The 26,567-nt window shown below is 38.2% G+C and overlaps 1 protein-coding gene across 1 annotated transcript in view; it reads left to right on the forward strand.

Moving 5' to 3' along the window:
* The window catches only part of smpd3 (sphingomyelin phosphodiesterase 3), a 109,755-nt gene that overhangs the window by 34,997 nt on the left and 48,191 nt on the right, over positions 1-26,567 (forward strand). Inside the window, exons 2-4 of the mRNA XM_047352095.1 lie at positions 15,115-15,830; positions 17,823-18,074; positions 18,463-19,411. Of these exons, the coding sequence (XP_047208051.1) occupies positions 15,529-15,830; positions 17,823-18,074; positions 18,463-19,411 (1,503 nt within the window). The 5' untranslated portion in view covers positions 15,115-15,528. The remainder of the gene's footprint in view (positions 1-15,114; positions 15,831-17,822; positions 18,075-18,462; positions 19,412-26,567) is intronic.

Consider the following 26,567-nt stretch of genomic DNA (forward strand, 5'->3'; position numbering starts at 1 on the left):
TTAATAAGAAGTTCACATACTGTTATTATGGCAATAAATGTCAATATTGTTCAGTTCAATTCAGTTTTATTTATATGGTGCCAATTCACAACAAATGTCTTAAGGCACTTTACAAAGTCAATTCAATTGAATCATACAGATTCCAAGTCAAGTAAATACATTCCAAGTGATCCTAACTATCAAACAGTGAAGTCAAATTTAGTTTATATTTCTAATTGGTTAAATTTTTTCTATCTAAGGAAACCCAGCAGATTGCATCGAGTCAGTGACTTGCATTATTCACTCCTCCTGGATGAGAATGTAGCGACTGTGGACAGTTGCTTGCATTGACTTTGCAGCAATCCCTAATACTGAGCCTGTATGTTGCGACAGTGGAGAGGAAAACTATCCTTTAACATGAAAAAAACTTCAGCAGAACCAGAACCAGGCTCATGATGAGCAGCCAGCTGCCTGAACTGACTGGGGGTTTGAGAGAACAGAGCATACACACAAATCCACACAGAAGCACTGATCTAGGAGTATTTTTTATGTGAAAGAAAAGTAAAACATAAAGGCAGTAGTAGCTTCTTCAGTGGCTTCATCTAGGAAGAAAAAACAGATAAACTCAAGTTTAGAATATGAAAGACAGCACATACAGCTTCTAGGAAGAGAAATGAGAGAGAACATAAAGTTAAAATCTGAAATAACAGCAAATAATGTAAAATTAGAGAGTAGTGTGAGAATGTAGCAGAGAGGGTGAAAGTGGTCATTATGTCCTCCAGCAGCCTAAGCCTATAGCAGCATAAGTGCAGAGATAGCTCAGGATAAACTAAGCCACTCTAACTATAAGCTTTATCAAAAAGGAAAGTTTTAAGCCTAGCCTTAAAAGTAGACAGGGTGTCTGCCTCACGGACTAAAACTGGGAGCTGGTTCCACAGGAGAGGAGCCTGATAACTAAAGGATCTGCCTCCCATTCTACTTCTAGAGACTCTAGGAACCACCAGGAAACCTGCAGTCTGAGAACGAAGTGACCTGTTAGGAACATATGGACCAATCAGATCTCTGATGTATGATGGAGCTAGATCATTAAGGGCTTTATATGTGAGGAGGAGAATTTTAAATGCTATTCTGGATTTAACAGGGAGCCAATGAAGGGAAGCTAAAATAGGAGAAATATGATCTCTCTAATTTTCATCAGAACTCTTGCTGCAGCATTTTGAATCAGCTGAAGGTTTTTAACTGCATTTTGTGGACATCCTGATAGTAAAGAATTACAATAGTCCAGCCTTGAAGTAACAAATGCATGGACTAGTTTTTCAGCGTCACTCCTGGATAAGATATTTCTTATTTTAGGCAATATCCTGGAGGTTTAAAGAAGGAAACCTTTGACACCTGTTTAATATGGGATTATAATGATATGTACTGGTCAAAAATAACACAAAGGTTTTTTTACTTTATTACCAGAGGTCAATTTAATCCCTTCCACATTGACTAAGCACTTTCTTAGTCAATGAATCAGGCTTTTAATGATGCATTTGAACTGTTCATTTTTCAGGACTGGTTGATTACACATCATATTCAATGATTTTTAAAAAGAAGCGAGCTAAAAGAGTTTGAATTTTCACATACAGGCTCAAATACACTCATAGTCAATAAAGTAGAATAATGCTGAAGAGTTATTTTATTTCAGTAACTCAATTCACTACATGAAACACATTATATAGATTAATTAAACACAGACTGATGTTTACAAGCCTTTATTTCTGTTAATTATGATAATTTCCCACTCACAGCAAATAAAAACATGACATTTAAGATTAGAATATTGCATCTGTATTCAAAGCATTTTGAATACAGAAATGTGGACTTAATGAAAAGTATGTTTGGTTAAAGGTTATTTTTAAAAGGTACTTTTAACCTGACAAACATGCCTCATCAGAACACACATTCTAATGTCTTGAATATGACTGTATATACAGTACCTACATCACCACTAATATTTGGTTAAACATCCGCTAGTAAGTACTACTGGCAGCAAAATAGCCCCACAACATGACTCTGCAAAGTTGCACCTTGACCCCTCCAAGGAATAGCCCAATCTTTGCGTCATCTGATCATAGAAAAAACTCCAGTATACATTAAGCTTGTCTGTGTTTGATGTGTCAAATGGAGATTTCAATTAACCTTCTCTCTTGGTCAGCATCCCTCAGTCTGTGTTGATATGAAACAGGCTTGGTAGGGTTGGTAGAAATATTTTAGATAGATTGGTTTCCTGGCCTCCTTGCACACAGGAACACTGGTGTTACAGCTGGTTTACACTTCATTTGATTCTTGGTGACTCTTGGGTTGCTCTTAAACATCCTTAAAAATACCCTTTCATCTGAAGGTGACAGTTTGGGACAATGATCTCTAACACAAATCGAAACTAGGTTTGGAATGGCTAAAGCAGGCTAATATTAAGCTTCTGGCATCTGTCCCAGGAAACAAAGCACTTTAAATGAACTCTACCAATTCTGTCTAAAACTGTGGTAAAATCCATATTCAACACTGGAGAGAGCGGCTGTTCAAAACTTTTCCACATCTAAAGCTGTTATGACGTATACGCGACTCTTTTTAAAAGCTCTGATGCCTCACGTGATTATGGGTAATAAGCACTCAGCTTTCCTCTGATTGATGATGAATAAGGTGACAGTTTATCCAGCCCAGAGGAGAAGTCTGTGGGAGTTCTTGTTCTGCTCAGCAGCTCCCATGGGTCTTTAAACCTTGATTGTGTTGTTGTTGTGGATGAAAACATGAAACCTTAATTTTAAATTGATATGAAAATAATCATCTGGGAGGAGACATAGATTTTAATGAATCTCCTACAGCTTCCAGAGGACTAAAGGACACTTTTTATGACTTTTTTAATTCAATAGGCAGATTTTCTTGATCAGTACATCTCCAGATTTTCAGAAGGTCATTTTCTCTGGACTTTGGCTGCTTTGTCACTGATTTCTATCCATTCCTTGTTTATCACCACAACAGCTTATTGTACAGTTAAATTGGAGGGAAAGATAAAGGGAGATATTTGCAGGCCTAAAAAGTTATCTACACCACAAAGAACAGTGTCTAAAAGTCTTTAGGAAACACATAGAAACAAGAAAATATGTGACATAGGACTACAAAAAGGCCTCATTCTTAATTTGATTTCTTAATCCCAGTCATATGAAAAAAATAGGACACCCTACAACAGCCTGTATGCTTTGTAACATGGATGTGTCTTATCAATTTTTAAAAAACACAGTAAAATTCAAGTAATATACATAAATTAAATAAAAAACTTGTTATTTATATTCTTCTTTAAAAATATAATACAAAATGCAGTTTCTGATATGGAATAAATCAGGACCTTCCCCTATTTATTCCCACTTAAAATGGTTAAAATCATGCACATGAATATTACATCAGATGCAGATGATTAGAAAACATTGTTACTCAGCATCTTGAAGGAAATTTGCCTTGAGAAAGTTGTAACTGCTTACGCATCTGCTAATGGATTTTAAGAGGTTTCAAAAGAATTTGAAATCAACCCTTCCTGTGTACGAAAAATTGTTTACAGTGCAACATGCTAAAAGAAGTCTCCAAAAACTCTAAAGCAATAGGAATCGGCAGGTGCAAAGTCAAATCTATAAAATAACAGGATTAGTTTATTTGCCCAGTCCCCGTCTTCAGACTTAGGCCCCCTCCACTGTCCTTACTCTGGCCAAGATGGTCTTTAGGCCTCCCCACACCTCTCTGGCATTGTTCTGTCGAAGGCACTCCTCCAGCCTTCCTTCTTAACTGTCCTTGCCTTTCCTGGTTTCCCCCAGAGTTCTTTTTGGACCATTTTCAGTTCCTCTCTGTCCCCTGAGCTGGAAGTCTGCTTCCTGTTGTTTAGCAGTAAGATCAGGGGTGACCCAGTGTTTATTACTGGAGAAACATCGTATTCTCCTGGTAGACACAGTGTTATTAAACTATCAAAATCATTCTTTTGAAAATAGAAGAAATTGAGGAATGAAGAGTGAAAATAAAGTCCAGAAAAATAAAACCTTTTGAAAGCCTAAGGAACTATTAATCAAGACCAACTTGAGTGATTTAAGAAATCAGGATTTTGGAAGCAGAGTTTAAAAAAACAAGTATTGGTTTAAAACATCTGCACAGCACTGACATCCTTCAGAGTATGTCGATGTTAAATACTTCACTGTGCATTTAATGAAGCCAGGCAGCGTCCTGACTGAGCCCCTGTGTTCTTGTACTTGTTGCTGAGTGAGAACCATTTTTCATATTTTTATCGCAAAGTGAAGACATTTTGACAAATTGAGGACATTTTCCTGGTCCTGACTTTTTCAAATTCCGTTCTTGGGACAGGGGTTAGGTTTAGGACTAGGGTATGAATTGAGTTATTGTTAGGGTTAGGGTTAGGTATTAACTGGTTAGGGTTAGTGTTAGGGTCAGGGTTAGGCACTAAAAATCAAGGAAAATGAATGGAAGTCAATGGAAGTAACCGAAACGTCCTCATAAAGATAGTAAAACACGGATGTGTGTGTGTGTGTGAGCGTGTGTGTGTGTGTGTGTGTGTGTCTGTATTTTCGGTACAGTAGTAGAGAAATGAGTGGGTCACCATGACAACAGCAGACCCTGGGGCATGCTGTCAGCAGAGTGACATCACTGGCCTTTGCAGGTCCATGTGTGCAATGGTGTTGATGGCACTGCTTTGTCTTGCAGAAGCTGCTGGAGTATGCTGCTTGTGTGGTGTGCATGTGGGCTATATTAGTTTGTCGCTTTTTCCTCTAAAATAACCAGGGGGTAATGAGAACAGTTACATTTTATCTAGCTGCTGCTCTGAGCTGTGCTGTTCAACGGTCATTAAAGGATTATGAAACAAAAGACATCTGAGCAGAGAAGCATTGATGGTCGCCCACTTGTCCCAAAGAGCGACAAAAAAAGCTGAAGCTTCATAGATACGTTTGAATGTTGTTTTGTTTATATTATTTCAAAGCTTTTACATAACTAGTATTCCGTGTTGTGCGGGTCATTCACGAGGACTAGATTTCACACCCACAAAGCATCTAGTTCACGTGCAATTATCAAGTGTTAAGAAAAATTGTTCTGCAAAACTATATTCAATGATAGTTGGTGATATTTTTAGAATTAACCATATTATTAAATCAAACAACAGATGTAATTACAAAAAAGACAATAGAATTATGGATAACAAAATGAAAGGAAAATTGGACTGAAAACTTAACTAATAATGTTTAGATGACACATTCAAAGGTCACTCTAAACAAATACGTTTTTAATCTTGATTTAAAGCAACTTAAGGTTTTGGCACATTTACAGTTTTCTGGGAGTTTATTCCAGATTAGTTGAGCATGAGAACTAAAGACTGCTTCTCCATCTTTGGTTCTGGTTCTGGGTATGCAGAGTAGATTTGAGCAAGAAGACCTGAGAGGTCTGGGTGGTTTAAACACTGACAACAAGTCTGTAATGTATTTTGGTGTTAAGCCATTCAGTGATTTATAGACTAACAGAAGTATTTTAAAGTCTATTCTCTGAGCTACAGGGAGCCTGTGTAGGGACTTTAGAACCGGGGTGATGTGCTCCACTTTCTTAGTTCTAGTGAGGACGCGGGCAGCAGCGTTCTGGATCAACTGCAGTTGTCTGATCGACTTTTTAGGCAGACCTGTGAAGACACCGTTGTAGTAATCAATTCTACTAAAGATGAACGCATGAATTAGTTTTTCAAGGTCAGGCTGAGACATTAGTCCTTTAATCCTGGAGATGCTGTCTTTATGTGCCTCTGAAGGTTCAGGTCTGAGTCCATCACTACACCCAGGTATCGAGCCTGACTGGTGGTTTCTAGCTGTATTAACTGAAGCTGTGTGCTAACTTTTAAACACTCTTCTTTTTGTTCAAACATTATAACTTCAGTTTTATTTTGATTCAGCTACAGAAAAGTTTGGCACATCCATGCATTGATTTCTTCTAAGCATTTACCCAGCGCTTGAATGGGTTCACGGTCACCTGGTGACATCGTAACGTATAGCTGTGTGTCGTCTGCATAGTTATGATAACTTACGTTGTTGTTTATTAAAATCTGAGTGAGGGGTAGCATGTAGATATTGAATAGGAGGGGCCCTAAGATGGACCCTTGGGGAACGCCACATGTGATTTTTGTGGTCTCTGATGTAAAGTTACCTACTGACACAAAAAAGTCCCTGTCCTTCAAGTAGGATTGAAACCAGTTGAGTGCTGTACCAGAAAGGCCGACCAAGTTTTCGTGGCGCTCTAATAAAATGGAGTGATAAACAGTGTCGAATGCTGCACTAAGGTCCAATAATACCAGCACTGTGGTTCTTCCACAGTCTACATTTATACGGATGTCATTGAACATCTTGACAAGAGCAGTTTCTATACTGTGGTGAGCAGGAAGCCTGACTGGAAGACATCGAAGCGGTTGGTCATTTTTAGGAAGTTGTTTAACTGTTGAAACACAGCTTTTTCAATAATCTTACTCATGAAGGGCCCTGGTAGAGTGGAGTTCAGATGTTACAGTTACAGGAGGGTTTGTTAACCTATTGACCGTGGCAAATAATGCACGAGCATTGTTTATGTTTTTGCTGATGATCTCAGAAAAGAAAGATTACCTTGCATTTTTCAGTTGTAGGTTATATCTGTATTGTCTCTGTTTATAGATAATATAGTGAACCTGGAGTCTGGTCTTTCGCCACCTGCGTTCAGCTTTTCGACACTCCTCTTTTTCTCTTCTGACTGGTGGAGCACTTCTCCACGGAGACATTTTCTTCGCAGAAACGACTTTCACTTTAATTGGAGCACCGTCCTTAAAGACACGTTTTCTTATAATATCTCTTTGGCAAACTGAGTCATTGCAGATGATGGTTTCAAAAATAACAGAAAAGTGGTCAGATAGGGCAACATCAGTTACAGACACCTTGGAAATGTTTAGACCCTTAGTGATGATCAAGTCCAAAATATGTCCCTGTTTGTGCGTTTGCTGTTTAACATGTTGAGTCAAACCAACATTTCTAAGAGTGTCACATAGATCTATTGCATTCTGTCTTCAGGATTGTCCATATGAATGTTGAAGTCTCCCACAATAATTAAACAGTCATAATCAACACATATCACAGATAAAAGCTCATTAAAATCACTGAAAAAGTTTGTTTTGGTCTTAGGAGACCTGTAAATATTCAAGAACATGGTTCGGACCGGGCTCTTTACCTGGAGAGCCAAATATTCAAAAGTTTCAAATTTTCCCAGAAATACTTTTATACACTTCAGTAAATCTTTAAACAAAGTGGCCCCCCCTCCACCGTTTCTTTGCTGTCTGTTCACACAAAGAAAATTGTAGTTCAGAGTCGTTGACTCAGAACTCGGAATGGGTGCCTCATTAAATTCATGTAATTATGTTTCTGTTAAAAACATAACATCAAGATCGTGGTCAGTAATGAAGTCATTGATTAAAAATGATTTTCCTGACAGAGATCTAATGTTCAGTAAAGCCAGTTCATATGACTTAGTTGCTGATATTAACTCTGTGTCTGGTTGTACATGACGGTTTATGGCTTTTTTTGATTGTTTATTACTGTCTCTTATCCTTTTTGCTTTGTTCTGTCACGTATAAGCACAGAGATTTTACAGCTATCTCCCATCAGGGGCCCAAGTTTATCCAGGACATGCTCATTTCTGATAGAGTTACCACTGGGGCCCAGACTGTATCACGGAGACGTGATTTGAAGGTCCTGAATAGGCGGAGATAGATTAGGAGGTGGTGGAGGTCTGCGGCATTTGGAAGATGTTGGTTCAATAGCAGGGCCTCGGCCATGGGGTGTGTTGAATGGAGAAGATGTCAGAGCCATTTGGGTCCCGATCTTAAGAGCTCCTTTCATGTTATCAGAATCTAGTAAAGCAAATAGTGGGTTCAGTGGGGAGATGGGAGAGTTCTGTGCGGTCTGGGGTGAGGGGGGTTTAATGGGGGGGTCGGCCTAAGTCTGGGTTTGGGTATGGGGGGAGGGGGGTATAACGGGGGTCCACTTCTCCTGTGGATTTCAGCAGGGAGACCTTTTGTGATAACCTCTCTTTCTCAGCCAACTGGCCGGTTGTCTCTGCTGGAGCTGTTGGAAGCAGCGTTATCATTGTTGTTGATACTCAATGTTCTTTGCTGAAGCTGCTGGCGGATTATGTACTGACCAGAAGAGATTAGATGTGAGACGTCTGGCTCCTGGCTTGTTCACACAGAAACCATCATGCTTAAAGAGTTGTCTTTTTTCCCAAACAATATTGAAGTTGTCGATGAAGTTCACAGGTGTGGTGGCACATGTTTTTTTCAGCCACTTATTAATCATCAGAAGTCTCAAAAAAACTCATCTCCACAGAAAATCAGTGCAAAGGGTCCGCTGAGAAACACCTGGATATTGAGACCTCCAACAATATTCAGCAGACGAGTGAAATCGTCCTTCAATCCTTCTGATATTTTCTTAGCCACGTCATCCACGGCTCCACAGTGTATAATAAGGTTTTCTAGAGACGGGTGCTTTTCTGTGATTGCAAGAATATTCTCTGAGATATCGGACACCACGTTACTGGTACCAATCATAACTTCTGTGTTTTTCTTGTTGCAGAAGTTTTTAATCCCATCCACAGCTCTGTTGCCCACTGTTAGGGTCCTTGGTCCGGTGGGGCGCTTTTTCTCTGGCAGCTTAGGAGAAGACTGTTTAGAGTGAAGGTTGTTCTCAAACCTTTTATTGTTCTCAGAAGATGGATCATTTTCCTGGTTTTCATTCTGTTGTGGAGCAAATCTGTTTTGGAGGGGAACTCCATTATTTCCAGCTGTCTCACTCCTATCAGTTGTTGTGACAGCAGCTCGCTGTCGAAGTCTCCTTTTCCCAGGGGAAACAGGGGCATTTCTCTGTAATTCTGGCCATTCTAATTTATTTAATTGCTGAGATCATCCAGTGAGTCGTTCACCTTGATTTTTTGGGCATGCGCCTAAAACATGCCATGGGGGTTCTGCCGGTAGGTTTATTCTCATTGTTCTGATTGCCGGCTGAGTCGTTGAGCTGGCTCACTGTTTGGGATCACAGGCAGAGTTGAATCATCGCTGTACCCCATATTCACCTCCACATTCACTTCTAGTCGGTGGATTTTCATCTCCAAAACAGCCAATTTCTGTAAACGTTTGTTGAAGTCCTCTGTGGTGAAGGGAGGTATCTTGTGCTGATTAGCTGGTGTCAACTTGTCCTTTCAGGTTCGATTATAAAAACATCAAAATCCTTTAGAAAAAATAAAAATAATAATAATCCTTGGGAGTCGCTGGTAAGAAGTAGTTTTAGTCCAATATTTCCGTAATTTTGGCTAAGAGATAAAAAGTTAGGAGTAAATGAATGCAAGCAAGCAGGGAGCTTAGGAGAAAAGCGTCTGAGCAGGCAGAGAGGCAGAAGCAGATTAGATGATAGACTAGATCTAGAATATTATTTACCACTTGGGATGGTAGCAGCTTCTCTTAATACCCAATATCCAATGTGATTCCTTGGTTAGAAATTTGTCTTCTCTGACCTGTATTTAGTCTCCATGATAACCAGCTGTTGTACTGGTCAGTACTTCAATTACTACTTTGTATTTTAACACAGATGTGTACCACAGCATCGGGTTAAGAGTTTTAACAACTGACTCAAAGGTTTTGTCGTCTGGATGGAAGGTGGTCAACTGCCAGCACTGCTAGTAAAATTAGTTGGATTTACAGATGTTGCTATGGAAATGGCCAAAGACAAAATGACAGCAGTCTCTCAAGGCAACGGTACATGCTGCATCCTGTTATCCAAGTAACGGATCTAGTGTCTCCGTCTCTAGACACATCTCATTCCGTTGGTCTTCACTTGCTTAGTTTGGTCAGCTGGCTGCCTCCTCAGCAGTCAATCATGCAGCTCCTCCATAACAAGCCATTTATTATGTTAAGGGTATCAGGTGTTATCTTTAACCTGCTTTTTTTTCTCCACCAAGAAAGGCTGCTGCAAAGATGTGTGCAGCAAATCTGTAACCTTCTTGTAACCATTCGCTTCTGTCCTTTACTCTATGCTCACTGAAAATTTATTTTAATACCATAAAATGTCTTATTCCTGTATGTTTTTGCTGTTGCTGACAGAAAGCAAAGGAGTCTAGAATTTGAACTGAAATGTGGACCATTATGACCATATTTAGGATAAAAGTTATTTTAAAAATTCTATAGGCCTGATGTTCTAGTTTAATAATGTTTCTTTAGGAGCATAAACAAACATCCACTCATCCCACAAATCATGTATGTGCTGCAACAACTACATGTAGAGTCACCAGAAAACACTGTGCCATTTTAATATCTTAACCTTATTGTGGTGATTACCCATTGCATTTTTTGTATTTTCATCATCGGTTGTGAATATTTTCCCTTTTGTATCTGGCTTGAGAATCTGTTTTGATAGTTTTGTTTTATGTCTCTATTGGTTTCTTATTTCCCTTTATGGCAATTTTTTTATGTTCTGGTTATTTTGTTTTGTTATTTTTAGATTTCTTTGTCATTACGTGTCACTTTTTTGTTGCATTTTTATATTTTCTTTGTCACGTAATGACACATTGTGAAGTTTTTCTGAGTTGGCCTTCTCATGGTGCCTTTTAACTTATTTTCAATTTGCAATTAAGATTGTAGACTGTTTATTTATATTTATGTAGTCATTTTATGTGTTTTACAGTAAGTTTTGTTCACTTTTGGGTCAATTTGGGTATCGTCTTGATTGATGCTTCCAACAAATGGTAACAGTGACACACTTTAATGGCTGAATACAAATTTATTGACTAACACGAACACAATGCAGACTGTGAGAGTTCACGTACAGTTTTCCTGTCATTTATCCAGACAGACGATATTGATTCATGCTGAAAGCGAAATTGTCAGAGGCAGATGTAAGGATGAACTTCCTGACAATTCTTGAGGTCACACAACTGTCATTTATTACTGACATCTGGGTTGTCAATCAGTACTGTGTAAAGAGCTTCCTGCTACTGCTTTTACTTCCCGTAACTGTAATAGTTGATAAACACTTCATGGAGCAAAAGCTGGGGTATGGAATAAAATGTAACATATGGAAAATTTGACCTTACTTTAACATTTTAAACTTCACTTTAGGTCCCCAAAAACTGCCATTATTGTTGGTTTTGGTCAGTTGTTTGTTTATCATGTAAGTTATAAAAATATGCTTTATTTTGTTTGTTTAAAAATTTGGCAAAACTCCCACACTAGGTTCTGATTAAAGCACCACTCATGATATTCACTTTGGACGTCACCTGTAAATAGTTTTCTCACTGTAACAAAAAACTAAAAAAATAAATAAACTGGAATTAATTAAAACACAGGGGCAAACAAAACAAAATATCAACTACTTTAAAAAGCCACTTCAGAGAAGTGAAATGATTTGCTTAATAGACTTAATAGAATACAGTTATCTGAGTTAAAGGTCCATTATGATAATGAAAACAGAATGTGCATTAACAGAAATATTTGTCAAATATATTTACAATAATTTAGGCGTTTTAGCAACCGCAGTTGTAACAGTAGAAGTTCTAGTCCCTTATTGATCCTGTAACAACAGTTTATTAGGATAAATACTGAATCTGAAGCATGTGTAGTTGTTTTGAATCTTCTTTGGCTATCTTTATGTTTCTACAGGTTATTTTACATCTCACCATGGTGTCGTGGTCATTTTGAACGCCATCTTGTGACACTTTGCTTAGAGTCTATGTATTTTCTTTGTAGGTATACATTTCTTTTGTTTTTGTTCTAATTTTTGTTTGATCAAAATTAAAATAAAATCTGGCCTTTAATATAATATGTCAATTTGTGAACTTTTGGTTTACTTTCTGTAAAGGGTATAACAGTTTTTTCCCTGTACGTTTTTTATGGCACACTTACTCGCTGCTTATCTGTCTCCTCATATTAGAGCCCATTTTGGGTATAAAATATGCACTGCTGCATTTTACCTGATAAGACTAAGAGTGACAGTCTGCACTTGCTGATATATCAGTTTTGATTGATGTGTGTTTTCTTGGATTGGTTGTTGATGCCGTCTGTCGTTACCAAAGAGAAAATCCTTTATAGGATGTGAGGAAAAACAGTCCTGTTGAAGAGTAGAAATATTTAAATGCTGTGGGTCAAAGGATTTATTGCTGTTGGGCATTCAGAAGCAACAAACAAAACCCATAGTGCAGTGAAACCCATCTTTCGTAGCAGTTGGACTCCTTTAACCTTAAACTCTTGTCAGTCATTTTGAGTTTTATACCTTTAAATGCCATCCAGTGAAGCTGGTAATAATACAGCAACTTAACACTAGTGAACCCTGGTATAGATGTATTTTCTGAATATTCGTGAAACTTGTATTACAATCTTCTTATTCTTGAAATTGCCCTTATTTTCAGAGTAATTTACTAGTATTTGCCAGTACATCCAATTTTACTGGAAAATAAAATAATACATATACCTGTTTAGCAACGAAACATTTTGGAGGGTATGATTTAATATAATAAATTTTATGCTGCACCTACATTAAACAACTAAAGCTGACCTTTATCATAAAATGCATCTAATTAACTGTATCAGCGATTTCTGATGAAATTGTTCCTCATTCTAAGATTAGATTTGAAATGTGTTTAGATATTCTACTTCATTTACTGTAACAGGAGTCTAGTTTAAGTAATATACTTTATAACCTCAAAGCTAAAGTTTTCAACAAGGTAAGTAGAGCTGCAGCTTGCTAGGCTTGGCTAGGCTAGGTTGGGCTAATAGCCTAACTGAAAATATTAGCCAAATCTCTCATGTCTCAATAAAAACAGCCTTAAGAGCTCATAAATAACACATTCACAATCATTATTTAAATCATATAAAACATGCATTCATGTTATTTTATATTATAAAAACTTGAATCAATGTACTTCTTGAGTACATTGAGAAGGCAAAATGAACAAGTTTCAGAAGCCTACTACGCTAAGGTAACATTTTTAAATTTATATTGTACATCATAAATTGACAGAAGAGTGAAATCAGTCCAGTAATGTAACAAACTGGTCTATGTCTTAAAATAAAAATAAAAATGAAACTGAGTTATTAACATGCACATGTTGACCAAGCAGCGGTAGAAACGTACATTTAAGTGAGCTTTCACATTTTGGCATTCATATAACCTAATACAAAACTTCATGGAATAAAGTTTGGAGCATTTTTCATAAATCTGTGTTATGAATGGGAAATGCCAGTCGGTGTTAAAGAGTTCACCAACTCATGTTGAACTGTTATCTCTTGCATCTATTGTATGAAAAGCAATATATTTCTGACATTTCTATCAGTTTATTTGTGGAAAACAAACCACACCCACCCCACATTATAAGCTTTAAATACCTTCCTTTCTCAAATCCAATCATTGTAGAAATGTTTCCTGTACATGTGTTACATTTCATCGCTGACATGTGAATAAACTAAACAAAACAAAGCTCGTCTAAACTAAATGTTAAATACTAAAATAATACATAAGAATGAAATTAAAGAGCTTTCTGGCTTCAGAAAATCAGTCAAAAATGTCTCTTTGATGATATTATAATAAAACCTGCTGTAGGCCTTCTCAAACCAGCACAGAAAAAAATGCATGTAAAAAAATAGGCGACATAATCTCCTTTGGTGGAAAAAAAATAAAATCACAATCAAAAATTAACCTGAAATCATACTGAAGGAGTAAATATGAAATATTAAATGCGTAATATAAGATTACTAAATATAAAACGAATATCTATCTTATGATAAGGATAATTTTGGTTTGAGATCCATACGTATTTTTTTTATGGTCTAATAAGTGTCACATTCCTCGAGATATGATGAGGATTGTGGATTTAAATGTTTTCAATTTAATTTTTATTAAACTGAATGCATTTTGATTAACTTGCAAGTTTAGAACAGATGTGACAGGTTTATAAATGTAGCATATAAAAAAAAGTTAAAGTTTTTCTAAATTTTTAAAATACTGCATGAGTGCTTTTACTGTGCCTTAAATGAGTTAAGCATCAAGTATCTAACAGTGTTAGATATACTGTGACCACAGGTCCAATGCTCAGTTTGGGTACAACACAGGCTTCCAGGAGGCTGCAGATGCAAGTACTGTATTATAAGATGATCGCCAGACAAGTCAGACAGCAAAATAACCATTTAGAAACCCAAAAATATGTCAGTCTGTTGTGGTGATGAGTCAGCAGATCATACTCCGTCTTCTGCTCAACCAGCCCAGCAGAAAGTAGCAGGCTGCAAGTCAGTTATGGAACAAAACAAGCGGATCATCATAAGAAGAATCATTCATGTGTGCAAAATAATTGGATTGTACAGAAGAAGATTACTGGGATGCAGTAATAAATGTGAGAAAGATGTGCTATTCATTGGAAGACCCTTCATCCAACAAACAAGCCTCATTTTGAAAGAATACAACAGACTGCCATGACATATGGCCCACGCAGAGACATTTTATTCAAAAGCAAAGCCTTACTGTGACACTTTTTCTATTTTGTTAGTTTATTTTTAATTGGAAAAATGTGTAGGTGTTATCATAAAGACACAGTTATGGATAGAAATAAGAAGATATCACATTTTATTGTTACCATTCAAGAATTACTGTTGAGCTTGTTGCTTGGATATGTGCTGTGCATGTAGTGTAAAATGTCGATACCGCATATGATGGTTTCCCTCAAGCAGTGCAGTTTGAAGGGAAATTGGTCAGTATCCTTATATAACATGCATAAAACAACACAAATTGCTCAAATGAATTGCTGAACTAAAATTGTCTGGTTGTAAATAGGAATGTTTCTCAAAAATGGTGCTTGCTCTGTTGAGCCTTCTGAGGGATATTGGGTTAGGCGAACTTCAATGCACGATTTGTTTGCAAGAATCTGTGTCAAAATATATTGTATGTTGAGGTCACAGATATTGTCATGAATGTGTATTCCTCCTAGCATGCAAATACCAGAGCAAGTCAATTACTTACACCCTCCCCCCCCTATCCCTCCCCTCCTTATTGATTTCTCGACTTTCTCCAGGGCCACAGGAAATCGTGATGTTTAATGGATACCCCCTTCGGAGGTTGCTGGAGTCCTCGCAATCATAGACCCGGCATCAAACGAGCGGTTTTCATCATGGAAACAAGCTACCTTCAGCCTGTGCTCTTTGAGGCCTCCTGTGGAGGGTGTAATAACTGAGGGAGGGGTAGTGAGTCTGAGAAAAGCTTCCACCTGCAGATGAAAATCATTCAAACCATGTAGTGTTTCTTTCTCCAAAGAGGGGGGAGGGTATAAGCTGGATTGTGATTGCTTTTTTACTCTTTTCTGTTCATGTAATCGCTGGGACATATTTGTGCTCGATTGAGTGTATGTGGGTGTGGGTAGAGAGCGTGAGGTGAGGAGAAAGTGAAAGAGAGGAAAAAAGAGAGAACAAACAAAGAAATAAGGGAAGAGATGGTCCTCCACACCACCCCTTACTCCAGTGCCTGTCTGCACTTCCTGGATGGACTGTCGTGGAGCCTGGTGTTTCCCTGTTATTGGCTCCTGGACCGGCTCCTGGCGTCCTGCGTGGCCACCTCCCTGGAGAAGCGCCAACGCTCCCAAGACCCCTGCTCCTTCCTCACCCTGTGTGTCCTGATTGCTGCCCCCCTTTATCTGCTGCTCCTCCTTGTGTCCCTGCCCTTTGCCCTGCTGGGCTTCATCATTTGGGCTCCCCTGCAGGCAGTTCGCCAGCCATACCTGTACACATTTCGAAGGTGAGTATTGATTGAGCTATCTTTTTAGTACTTAAGCTGGGACTTGTACTATGAAGGAGGATTACTGTCCTCATGAGGTAACTTCAGCTTCAGTCTGTGGTTATAGAGGTGCCATCGTTTTTCACCTCTTCTGAATGTAAACATGGGCCGGTATGAGATTTTAACATTGTGATAACTTTGTGGGGAAAAAAATAATTTTTTTATCATTTTACAGCATAAAATTTTAATTTAAAATACAAAAAAAAACAAAAACGACCCACAGCATCACAGATTACCAACCTGGGGTGTTTCTAGCTAGAAAGCTTGAGCTTAATCTTATCTGACCAAAGTAGACAGCACTAATTGAATTTCGGGCAAATTCTACGTTATTGTGATGGTAGGACTTTGTTTCCTAGGTAACCTGTTGGTATGTAGATACCTCCTAATATTTACTATGGAGACTTGTTGATCGTAAGATGTTACTTGTTGTAAAGAGCTTGAAAATTTTGTTTTAACTCCTTAACATCCTCATCACTGTGACCCAGAAAAACCTTGGTTCCAAGTCCAGCCTTTTTTTAATACTTCCAGTTGTTTTAAACCACTGGTGACCATTGTCAGTCCTTAAAGCTGGCGTATTTTTCAGGTATTTGAAAAACCTGCATTGTTGAAGAATGGACACATCTGTAAAAGATCTAGGACACTGGCAGTTGAGGCTTTTCTTACTTTTGATAATCACAGGTAGATATGGGGAAGTTCAGGTGAAGAGTTATTTGTTATTTATTGTTATTTGTTTGTAAAGATTTCCTGACTTATAAAGATCAATGCACATCTGGCTCATGTGAATGGCCTGTTCTTTTATCTTTCCCATTTTAAAGAGTGGCTTAGAAATAACAGCCTTTGTTTCACGCCACATTTTTACCCCACACACACAGGAAGTTATAGATTACAAATTAAAAGTTCCTTAACACTTTGATTAACTTAAATAATTGAAGAACATTAAAAAAAAATGTATCAGTTGAACAGTCATGCTGATAATTATGGCACTAGTGATTCTGTAACAAACCATTATGACTTGATGAGTATTTTTCCCCCACTGGATAAAAGTACTCAAATCAAAGTTCAGATATTGCATAATTGCTCAGGAGGAACTTATTCTGCTGTCATAAGGCACGTAAAATGTTTGTTTTAGAACTTTTTAAACATCCTTGACAGGAGTCGCTATAAATGTTGTGGGTGCTGTAACACATTTAAACTTGCACACTGCCAGTGATAGAAACTAGGTTTGTTTTTTGGGTTTTGGGTTTATCCAACACTTCAGTATGTGGAGTTGAGTAAATCTTCATCTGTGCAGACAGAGAGTCTACACAGCATAACATAAGACTAAGTACTATTATTGGGTAATTGTGAAAACATTTGAGTAGCACTTGCATTTATTCAATAGCACTGGTCTAGATGTGTGGTATATGTGGGATCACTCATCCTGCAAAATGTTTTGTCATGTCCCAATAGACTTTGCAGTTGCCTGGCTTGCTGGTGGACAAACTGCACATGCTGCAGTGTTAAATTTGTAGGAATGTGATGGAGCATTAAATACTTAGAACTACATACTTCCATTGCCATTTAAAAGTAAGGCAAATACGCAGTGGTGATAGGGTATGCATCCTGCAGCCTGTCACCAAGACACAATTTATTCCCTTTTCTTTAAATAATCTCTAAAGAAATGCCAACTATTACAAAGTTTCACAGGCAGAAGATCTTTAGATGTCAATATTTCACATATTTTTTGCAGGGATTCAGCAATTTCTTGACAGATTTTCCAGAGTTGCTAAAAGGCAAACTCAATTAAATTTCAGGAAACAGTTGAGATTTAATTTCCTACCTGTTGTTGTTAATGATTAAGACCTGAAAATCATGTAAGTCTTATCATTTATTTCCCTCAGCAAAAAGACAGCAACTAATTTAAAAAATGTCTTTGATGTTTTTGACTATTTGTGGCATTTTATTTGTGCCCAGACCAGACAAGAACCAGGCAGAGCAAGGTCAGGCTGGACCAAGTGCCACTGGGACTGGAGAATGGAGGCTACAAGGCAGAAGCTTCTGTTTCTGCAGTGCCAATGTTTGTCTCCTTCCGGACTCCCTGGCCAGGTTCAACAACTTATCAGACACCCAGAGGAGAGCTCGCGAGGTGGGCAAGAGAATCCGTAATGGTGCAAGTCGGCCCCAGATTAAAATCTACATCGACTCGCCAACCAACACTTCTATCAGGTGAGGAGACTCTACAAAAAAGCTGAGAATATTGTTGTATATTAACAAATTTATAAGGTCAAAATTTCATATTTTTCCCAATTCAAACCAACAACGTCTTCAGTCCATTTTAGTATATATATGAAATTACACGGTGGATATACTGCAGATATTCATAGTGAAGTCAGGTTTTAAATTCAAAACCTGCAAGATGGATGGATGGATGGATGGATGGATGGATGGATGGATGGATGGATGGATGGATGGATGGATGGATGGATGGAAGGAAGGAAATGTTTTTCATACTTAATTATTTTCTATACTGAAAAACACTTAAATTCCTTATTTTCCTGAGCTGTATTTAGGAGCCTTGCCTTTAAAATTTCTTTTTTTTTATTCTGTTATTTAGTGCAGCATCCTTCAGCAGTCTTGCCACAGGTTTCCGCCGCACCTCCTCTCTGGACCAGCGTCCAGAACAAGTCCACACCACCAACGGCCCAGCCGAAACTGAAATAGACCCTGTCACAGAGTGCCCTGTTCATCCTTCAGATGCCACCGACTGCCCTGTTCACCCATCTACCGGAGACCAGAGTTTTACCAATTGTCCTGTTCACCATGATGGATCAGACACCACAGCAGATTGCCCCCTCCATCTGGTTGGGACTAACAACAGTTCAGACTGTCCCGTTCACCCCTCAGGTGAGCCCGCAGACTGTCCAATGCATTCAACAGGTCAGAACGACTCTGGTCATCGTGACTGCCCCATACATGAGGAGGTTGCACAGAAAAAACCCTCCACAGAGTGTCCGCTTCACACCTCAGGGGTTCAGATCAGCATCAGTGCCCCAGAAACGGACCCCCAGGAGGAGGAAGCTGAGACTGGAAATCATCGAGAGCTGGGAGGAGGAGACACAGGCAGCATCACTGCCTCCCGGGAGTCTCTCACTCGTTACCATGGAGGCGACTCTGCAGTAGGGATATCCTCCAACAACACTCTCTCTCATGTCCCACGCACATCAATCTTCAAACGCCCAGGACGGAAGCGCCGCCATGGAGATGAAACATTTGACCATGAGATCTCTGCCTTTTTCCCTGCCAACCTGGACTTTCTGGCTCTACAGGAAGTATTCGACCATGGAGCAACAACAAGACTGCGGCGGCAGCTACACCGCTACTTCCCCTACGTGCTGAGTGACGTTGGGAGATACGGCTGGAAAGGCTGCTGCTCCAGGTTCAAATTTTTGAACAGTGGCCTGATGCTGGCCAGCCGCTACCCTATCCTGGATGCTCGGTACGAGTGCTACCCCAACGGGAGAGGAGAGGACGCACTGGCAGCCAAAGGGGCGCTGTTTGCTAAGGTCAGTGGTTTCATCATTTGTTCTTCCAGCTCTGCCTTGAATAATTATCCAGAAATGCAGATTTAAACTTTCTTTCCTTTTTTTAGTCTTTTCTTTTTCTTTCTTTCTTTCTTTCTTTCTTTCTTTCTTTCTTTCTTTCTTTCTTTCTTTCTTTCTTTCTTTCTTTCTTTCTTTCAGTTTTTGGTGTCAACAGGACACAAGATAAGTTAGAAGGAGCAATGAGTAATGACTCGTGTCACTGCAGATATATAAAGTCCTGAATTAAAACATAGTAATATTAAAAAGTATTTCTTATTATTCTGGCATTGAGCTAATATTTTTTTGTAATCTTAACTGGTCTAAAACAGGGAAAGTTTTTTTCTGATTTAATGAGGCTAAAATATGTTTATTTCTTTTCCTGTGTAAGAGCACAAAAGCTTCCTAAAGATTTAGAAGAATTTCAAACCTACAAGATAAAAACGTTTGTTTCTCCAAAAGTTAGCACATTTCTCAACAGCCAACCTTCATCATTTTGCCCGTATGTCTCTAATTAATTTTAGAATCAGTCTGACTTAAATGTCAGCAGAGTAAGAAGTTGAGAAAAAGCCAGAACATAACTACATATCTATGTTTAGAGTAAGCTCCATTTAGGAAGCTTTGACACAGCCTCAAATCTCTCTATACATTTTCTTGGAGTCCTTTCAAGTCACGTTTGGTCCTTATAGTCATTGTGCACATTTAATTGAGCATTTCCTCTTTTTTTGCTCTTTTTTTGTTTTGAGGTAAACTAAACTACAATAGAACGTGAACGTTTTCGTGAGCCTAATTCTCTGGTTCTGCTGCGGCAGAAATCTGTTACTCTGCTCTCTCCATGTTGCTCTTTCAGCAACTGTATACTTTTCATCTCTATGGCTTTGGTAATTTGGTAAATAAATTTGCCTTTTAAGTCTTTTGTGCTAAATATATTTGTAAGAAAGTGTGTGCGAGAGAACTGAAGAGGCTGGAATGACCTGCTAGCTGGTTGTTTGGCCCCCATTGTTGCAAAGGACTCTTGTGCAACAGCGCATTTCAAGATGCATAATCTCCTTTTTCCTTCTTATCTTCCTAGTGTAAAACCCCTTTTATGATCATGTCATTAGATTTATTCAATAAACAATCTGAATGCATGTTTGCTGCAGCGTTTGGACAACATGTTGGTGCTTGAAAGCCTTCATTCTTTTAAAGCATGTGGCACACACATAAAAATATACTTGTTTACGCGCCCACGTCCATTCACACACAGCACATCTGTCATTGTATTGAGTGGATCCTCCTTAATAATGCATGCAGCTCCGCAGTTTAAAAGCAAAAAATAAAAACTGTCATTATGTTCACAAGGTCTTCAGCTTTCACGCTTGCCTTTAAATTGGTGTATTGCACACTTGTGTTTGTCTGCCATCTTCAGTGTGGGTTATGGGTTCAATATTAAAATGCCAAGGATTTGCAACTTTTCTTCAGGCACATTTTTTGTCTTTCTCATTTTAGAGAGTGGTGAACTGAAATGGGCCACTGTGTCACATCCCAAGGAAACAGAAATGTATATAATACAAATACAATCTTTGTAGACAGTTAATATAATATAAAGAATAATAATACACAATACATTAATATACACAACTTAATAGACAGAACTTAATATACAGAAATGCTTTGGTTACATTTCTTTTAGGAATTGTTAGGTTATGATAATTGCAGCACCGGAGATTTGTTAAAAATTTAAATTTTCTTCTTACTCTGGCAGTTTCATCCATGCCGAATAACTAAATTTTTCAGTCTGAGATCATCCTGCTGCAATGTATATATATATATATAAAAACATTATTATTTCAATAGTTTTTTTATGCATTTTTATCAGGGATGCAAATAAATGTGGATGGGGTCATATGTTTCCTGTCTGCTATTGTGAAGGGAGATATAACATCAAATCACTAACACATTAAACGTGTCTATTTTACCATATGCTTAGCGATTTTTGATGCACAGATAGCAGCCCATTAAGTAGGACAGGTTTATGACATGGCTGCTAATGTACTGATAGGATTTCTAAACTGGCAACCTTTGTTGGTTTCCATTTCCATTTACCAGCAGTCTTTGTTACTTTGTATAATAACCAAACTCATAGCTGTTGGATTAAAGCAGTGGCGCAGAGTTGAAAGCTTTTCCAGAGCACTGAATCAATGCAGAAGCAAAGGCAAAGAAAGTACTGTATGTGTGTAATTTATTGTGTTGCGCTTTGACAGTGTGTCATTAATCAGTCAAATTGCTTGATTGTGACAGAACATGAAGCTTGATCAGCTCCAGTCCCTGCTGAGCTGGGGTGGCATTACGTGACCAGATGCGGGCGGTGAATACCTGTACGAGCATGCCTTTACATGCCCCGGATCTTATAAAGCCACACTCCATCACAGCTTGCACGCTGACAGTCTCATCCTGTTTCCCTGCTGCCTGTCGCGGCAGCTCACAAGCTGCCTTTGCTTTCTTGTTTCACCACCTCTGTGTATGTGAGGTTACTCCAGGTCTCGTTGACACGTCGGCTGTGCGCCAGATGGCAGGTAATTGTCTCGGTGCAAGCTGCTGAGAGAGAAAGAAAAAGCTATGTTTAACAAAATGGTTCTCGCTAATTTAGACGTGTTTCTGGCTATAACGTGGGCACATTCTTCTAAAACTGTAAATACACATCAGTACTACAGTTTAAATAAAAGGATCACGTAGGGTCATAGCGAGATGGCAGTTTGGAGAATTCTTTGTTTAAATTGACTTTTATTTATACAGTTAAATCTTCAATAAATTGACGTTCTTAGTTTCAAGAAAAAAGATAATATTGGTAAAAAGAAATCACAATAAGTAACGTAAAGCATTCAGCAAAGTAACCTAGATTCTTACAGGAAACCAATGATACATTAAAAGGAAGAATCATCCGGTGATGCTTTCTCCATCTTCCTTAAAATATATTTAAAATCTTTATACAATTGCAGGGTTTTTTTTTGAAGATGTTTAATTTGGGACAAAAAAGTAAGATTTTCATCATTTACAATATCAAGCTATTTATACCCAGACATAAACTCAGCTGGGGTACCTTGTGTGGGAAAAAAAAGCAAGGAGAACTGCAGGACATATACCCTTAGTTTTTTTCAGGGTTTAGCTCCAGTTTGAGGAGGAACAAATTCGACTGAATCGTGTGTAATACAACCTGCAGATGAAACACTAGGGCAGCTATATTTGCACCACAATAAATAAGTCTTCACCACAGAGAGAATGATGTATCATTAACATTCTGAACCAAATTATTAATATAAACTGTAAAAAGCCTTGAGGGAGCCTTTGTTATTTTCATTTAACAGGAAAGACAACACTCCACTTGCAAGCAGAAAAAGCAGCTCTGCAATGGTTGGGTCTAAAATACCTGCCTAAGAGTTGACAAAAGACATAATCTACAGAATATAATGTTTTTGGCAAGTCTACAAAAACACAGTGCAGTAGTCCTTTACAAAAAAACCTAACAAAAAAGTACTGTAACGTTTTACACAGCAGGTGTAAACACCTGGTTTCAACTGTACATTAAAATGACTTATTTTATGAAACATCTCAGTACAGAGGCAATAAAGGGTTTAACATCCACGGTGTCTGTCTATGTAGGGCATTGGGATCTTGCACTAATTTGAACCAAAACTTGAGCAATCTCCTCATACAACAAAACTTGTGTGGACGTCGTTGTTTTTCTGTTTGTGGTTTGATTTATTTAGGGCTTTTCACAAAGCCTTTTTGAGATATAGCTTTAGAAATAAGTGCTTTGTTTAAGCCCCCTTGGTCTTTCACAACCACCTAATCAGGCCACATCCTTCACCGATGCGCGGTAAGCCCTCCTCAACGTTTCACACCTGCTAACAAGGTGTAATAGCAACAAATTGACCTCATCATCACCCCCCTCTGTGCCTCTTCACTCCCTACACAGGTCATATAAAGATGGCAAGAAGGCATCCTAGGCCCTGCTTGAAAGTGCCTAGTGCCAACCTAATGAATGACAGTTTTAATATCATATGTGCATCACACGAAAATCAGGGCGGCACCCAGTCATCTGTGGAGGGACTTGAAAGACGTACACAGACAGATACAGTCGTTCAGGTGTTCACATTGATCCAAAACCATAAACTAAAGGCAAATACAAACTCCGCAAAAAAAAAAAAAAACTATGTTCTTTTATTAGAAGGTACATTTGAGTATAAAACCAACGTTTTGCCCAGATATGGTGTCAACAATAAGTTGCAAGAACTCTCAAACCAGAGCTGTCATTTTCTTCCTGCACCGCTGATAGAGAGAACAAATCTCTGTTCTCTGTTCTTAAAGCCTTAACTCTTGCACTCATAACAAAATCGCACATGGCTTTTTAACTAAATATATAGAAAGTGTCTGCATGTACAAGCAGAAAGGGAAGGTAGCTGTAAATGAATGCAAACTAAGAGAAGAAGTGTTTTTATTAACAAGCCTACAGTACAGAGCTAAGGAGCAGCCACATAGAACCACTCAAAACCAGACACTGGATAGTTAGGATGGTAATCGAAATATATGCTTGACTGTTGCTTTTCATCATTTAAGTGAGCAGAATGTAAACACCGTTACTATGAGCATAATAACAACAGCAGATGCAACAACAGCCTTAAATCAAAACCGGCTCCATAGGGACTCAGATGTAAAACCCCAAAACTCGTATTTAATCTGCAACCAGACCTATAATATTATTCCAGAGATTGCTTTCAGGTTCTCCCAGTGCAAATCTTCCTTGTTTATTCTGGGAAACCTTAGGATTTTACATTTGTGCTCAAATAAATTATTTTTATGGGATTAATTAGTGTTTACTGGAAGGTTTTTAAAAAGAACATTTGTGTGCATGAGCTGCTGCCTCCCTTGTGCACACATTTAAAACTTTTAACTGAAAAAACAAAATCATCAAACATCTAGCACTGGCCAGGTGTTACAGTTAAAGTTTATTCATAGCATATTTTTCTTAAATTTTTCTAAACATCTTTAGTTGAAGAAAACACATTTTAAAATCATTGTCATGAGAAGGCTGGTTCTCATTTTAAACTCAGTGATAACTCTCATGCCCTCCATATGTGTATCAGAAAAATAATGAATAAATGTCTAAGACAACTTTATTATAACTGCATTGATCAAGGTGTCATTTTATAAGCAGTTCTTAGTTGTAAAAGAAAGCATTTAGATTATGTTAAAACATTCTGTTTTTAACTGTTTGCGTTAAAACCGTATCTCAGTTTTTCTTTCCGGTTATAGGAATGTTCCGTCATAGACGTATGTCCCAGGTTAGGTGTTTTGTGGTGAATGTTTCTCATTGTGGATGTGTAAAAATATACTGCAGTGTCAGAAGTTAGATGTGATATTTTATTCGTCATTCCTATACATTGTCATATGATGGGTAATATTGCACGTATTTACCTCTTTTTTTTTGGGACAAATTTGATATATCATAAAAAGCATCCAAAAAAAAAAAAACAACACATTTAAACAAGCATTAAAACATGACTCTCCAAAAAAATACTGACACTTGTTCCAATCTTTGCAGAAGGTTCACGTATACTTTGTGTCTATTAGATACAGTAAAAGGTTGGGATGCCTTCTCGTCCCACTTAACTGGCATAGATTGATGTAAGTACCAATAATGTAAAATCCTAATTAGATATGGAACCCCTCTGCTTTGCAATTTAAGAAAAATCTTCTGATGGTTAACTCTGTCAAGCTCTTTGGGAGCATCTAAAAAGCACATAAACAGTTGTCTGTCTTTTAAGTGAAAGACAGGATACAGAATACGTAAATTAAACCAGTTTGTTTTCTTCATATTCGTACCAAGTGCCTTCACTGCTTGATCGCTTTTGAGACTGAATTAGTATTTTATATCAATTACTCATAAATGGGCACTTGAGACTGTGTTAAAAGCCCCTTTAGATGAAACCATCTCCGTCATTATTAGTGCAGGAATTTCTGAGGTTTAGTATTCTTGCTGCATGTTGTTTTTTCTGTATTGATCCGCTTTGGTTTTCCGTTGTTCCTCGTACACCGCCTGTTTCATGCCCAGCCACAGACTTAGATGTGTCTGCTCTTTACTCCTCATCACTCCTCATCCTCCAGACATCTTGGCAACTCTCCAAGGTGAAGGCCTCCCTCCCCCCGCCGACCCCCCAGCTCACTTCACCGCCAGCTGGGAAGCATCTAATTAAATGCAGTTCATTTGAGGCACCTGATGTTCACACTGTTTTTGTCTTTGTACCTACCAGATGACTTGATTGTTCTCACATATGAAACGCATTAGCACTGTTGTTGCTTTGTTTATTTTGTTGTTTGATGCTTTGAAAGTGTTTGCAGTGGTGCTTCAGTATTATTTCTACATGTAATTTTTGATTGATTTAATTATTTTTTCTGTTCAGATGACAATGATCCAATTAATTGAAATTTGCCCAATTTAATCATACTGTAAAAACTAATTATTGATTTTATAAACCTTGTACTTAAGGGAATAAAACTGGACATAGCTTATGACATCAAAATTACCTTTGCTAAATTTAAACATAAAACGTTTCACAATTTGCCCTGTGATGGACTGGCGACCTGTCCAGGGTGTACCCTGCCTCTCGCCCGTAGACTGCTGGAGATAGGCACCAGCTCCCCCGCGACCCACTACGGAATAAGCGGTAGAAAATGACTGACTGACTGACGTTTCACAATGTGCTCTGTGGTTTGTAGTTATTCTTTCTGTCGGTCTTTGATGTGAAATACTCACTTGTTCACCTACTGCATCATGTTTATTATATAGATAACAAAGCCCTCTTCACACTGCACTAAGGCAATACCACAACATTTAAAATCATCACCTATAGCTGGTATGCGCACTGAATCCTTCCATGAGTTCTGCTGTAACTGAAAGGATTTCATCAACCAGCTGGACCAAGCTAACAGCTTGCAGCAATCCTGCAATCTAATTAATATTGCGATTAGTCACTACAATAGACACAGGGCCATATGCATCCCAATCCAAGTGGAATAAAGGTGCCAGCTGATGAGAAGCGTGCACACCTCCAAATTGCACATAACCAGATTACCGTGAGAATGACGATGATGAGTTTTTAAT

This window comes from Girardinichthys multiradiatus, chromosome 2 (assembly GCF_021462225.1).
Source record: "Girardinichthys multiradiatus isolate DD_20200921_A chromosome 2, DD_fGirMul_XY1, whole genome shotgun sequence".
NCBI classification, from domain to species: Eukaryota; Metazoa; Chordata; class Actinopteri; order Cyprinodontiformes; family Goodeidae; genus Girardinichthys; species Girardinichthys multiradiatus.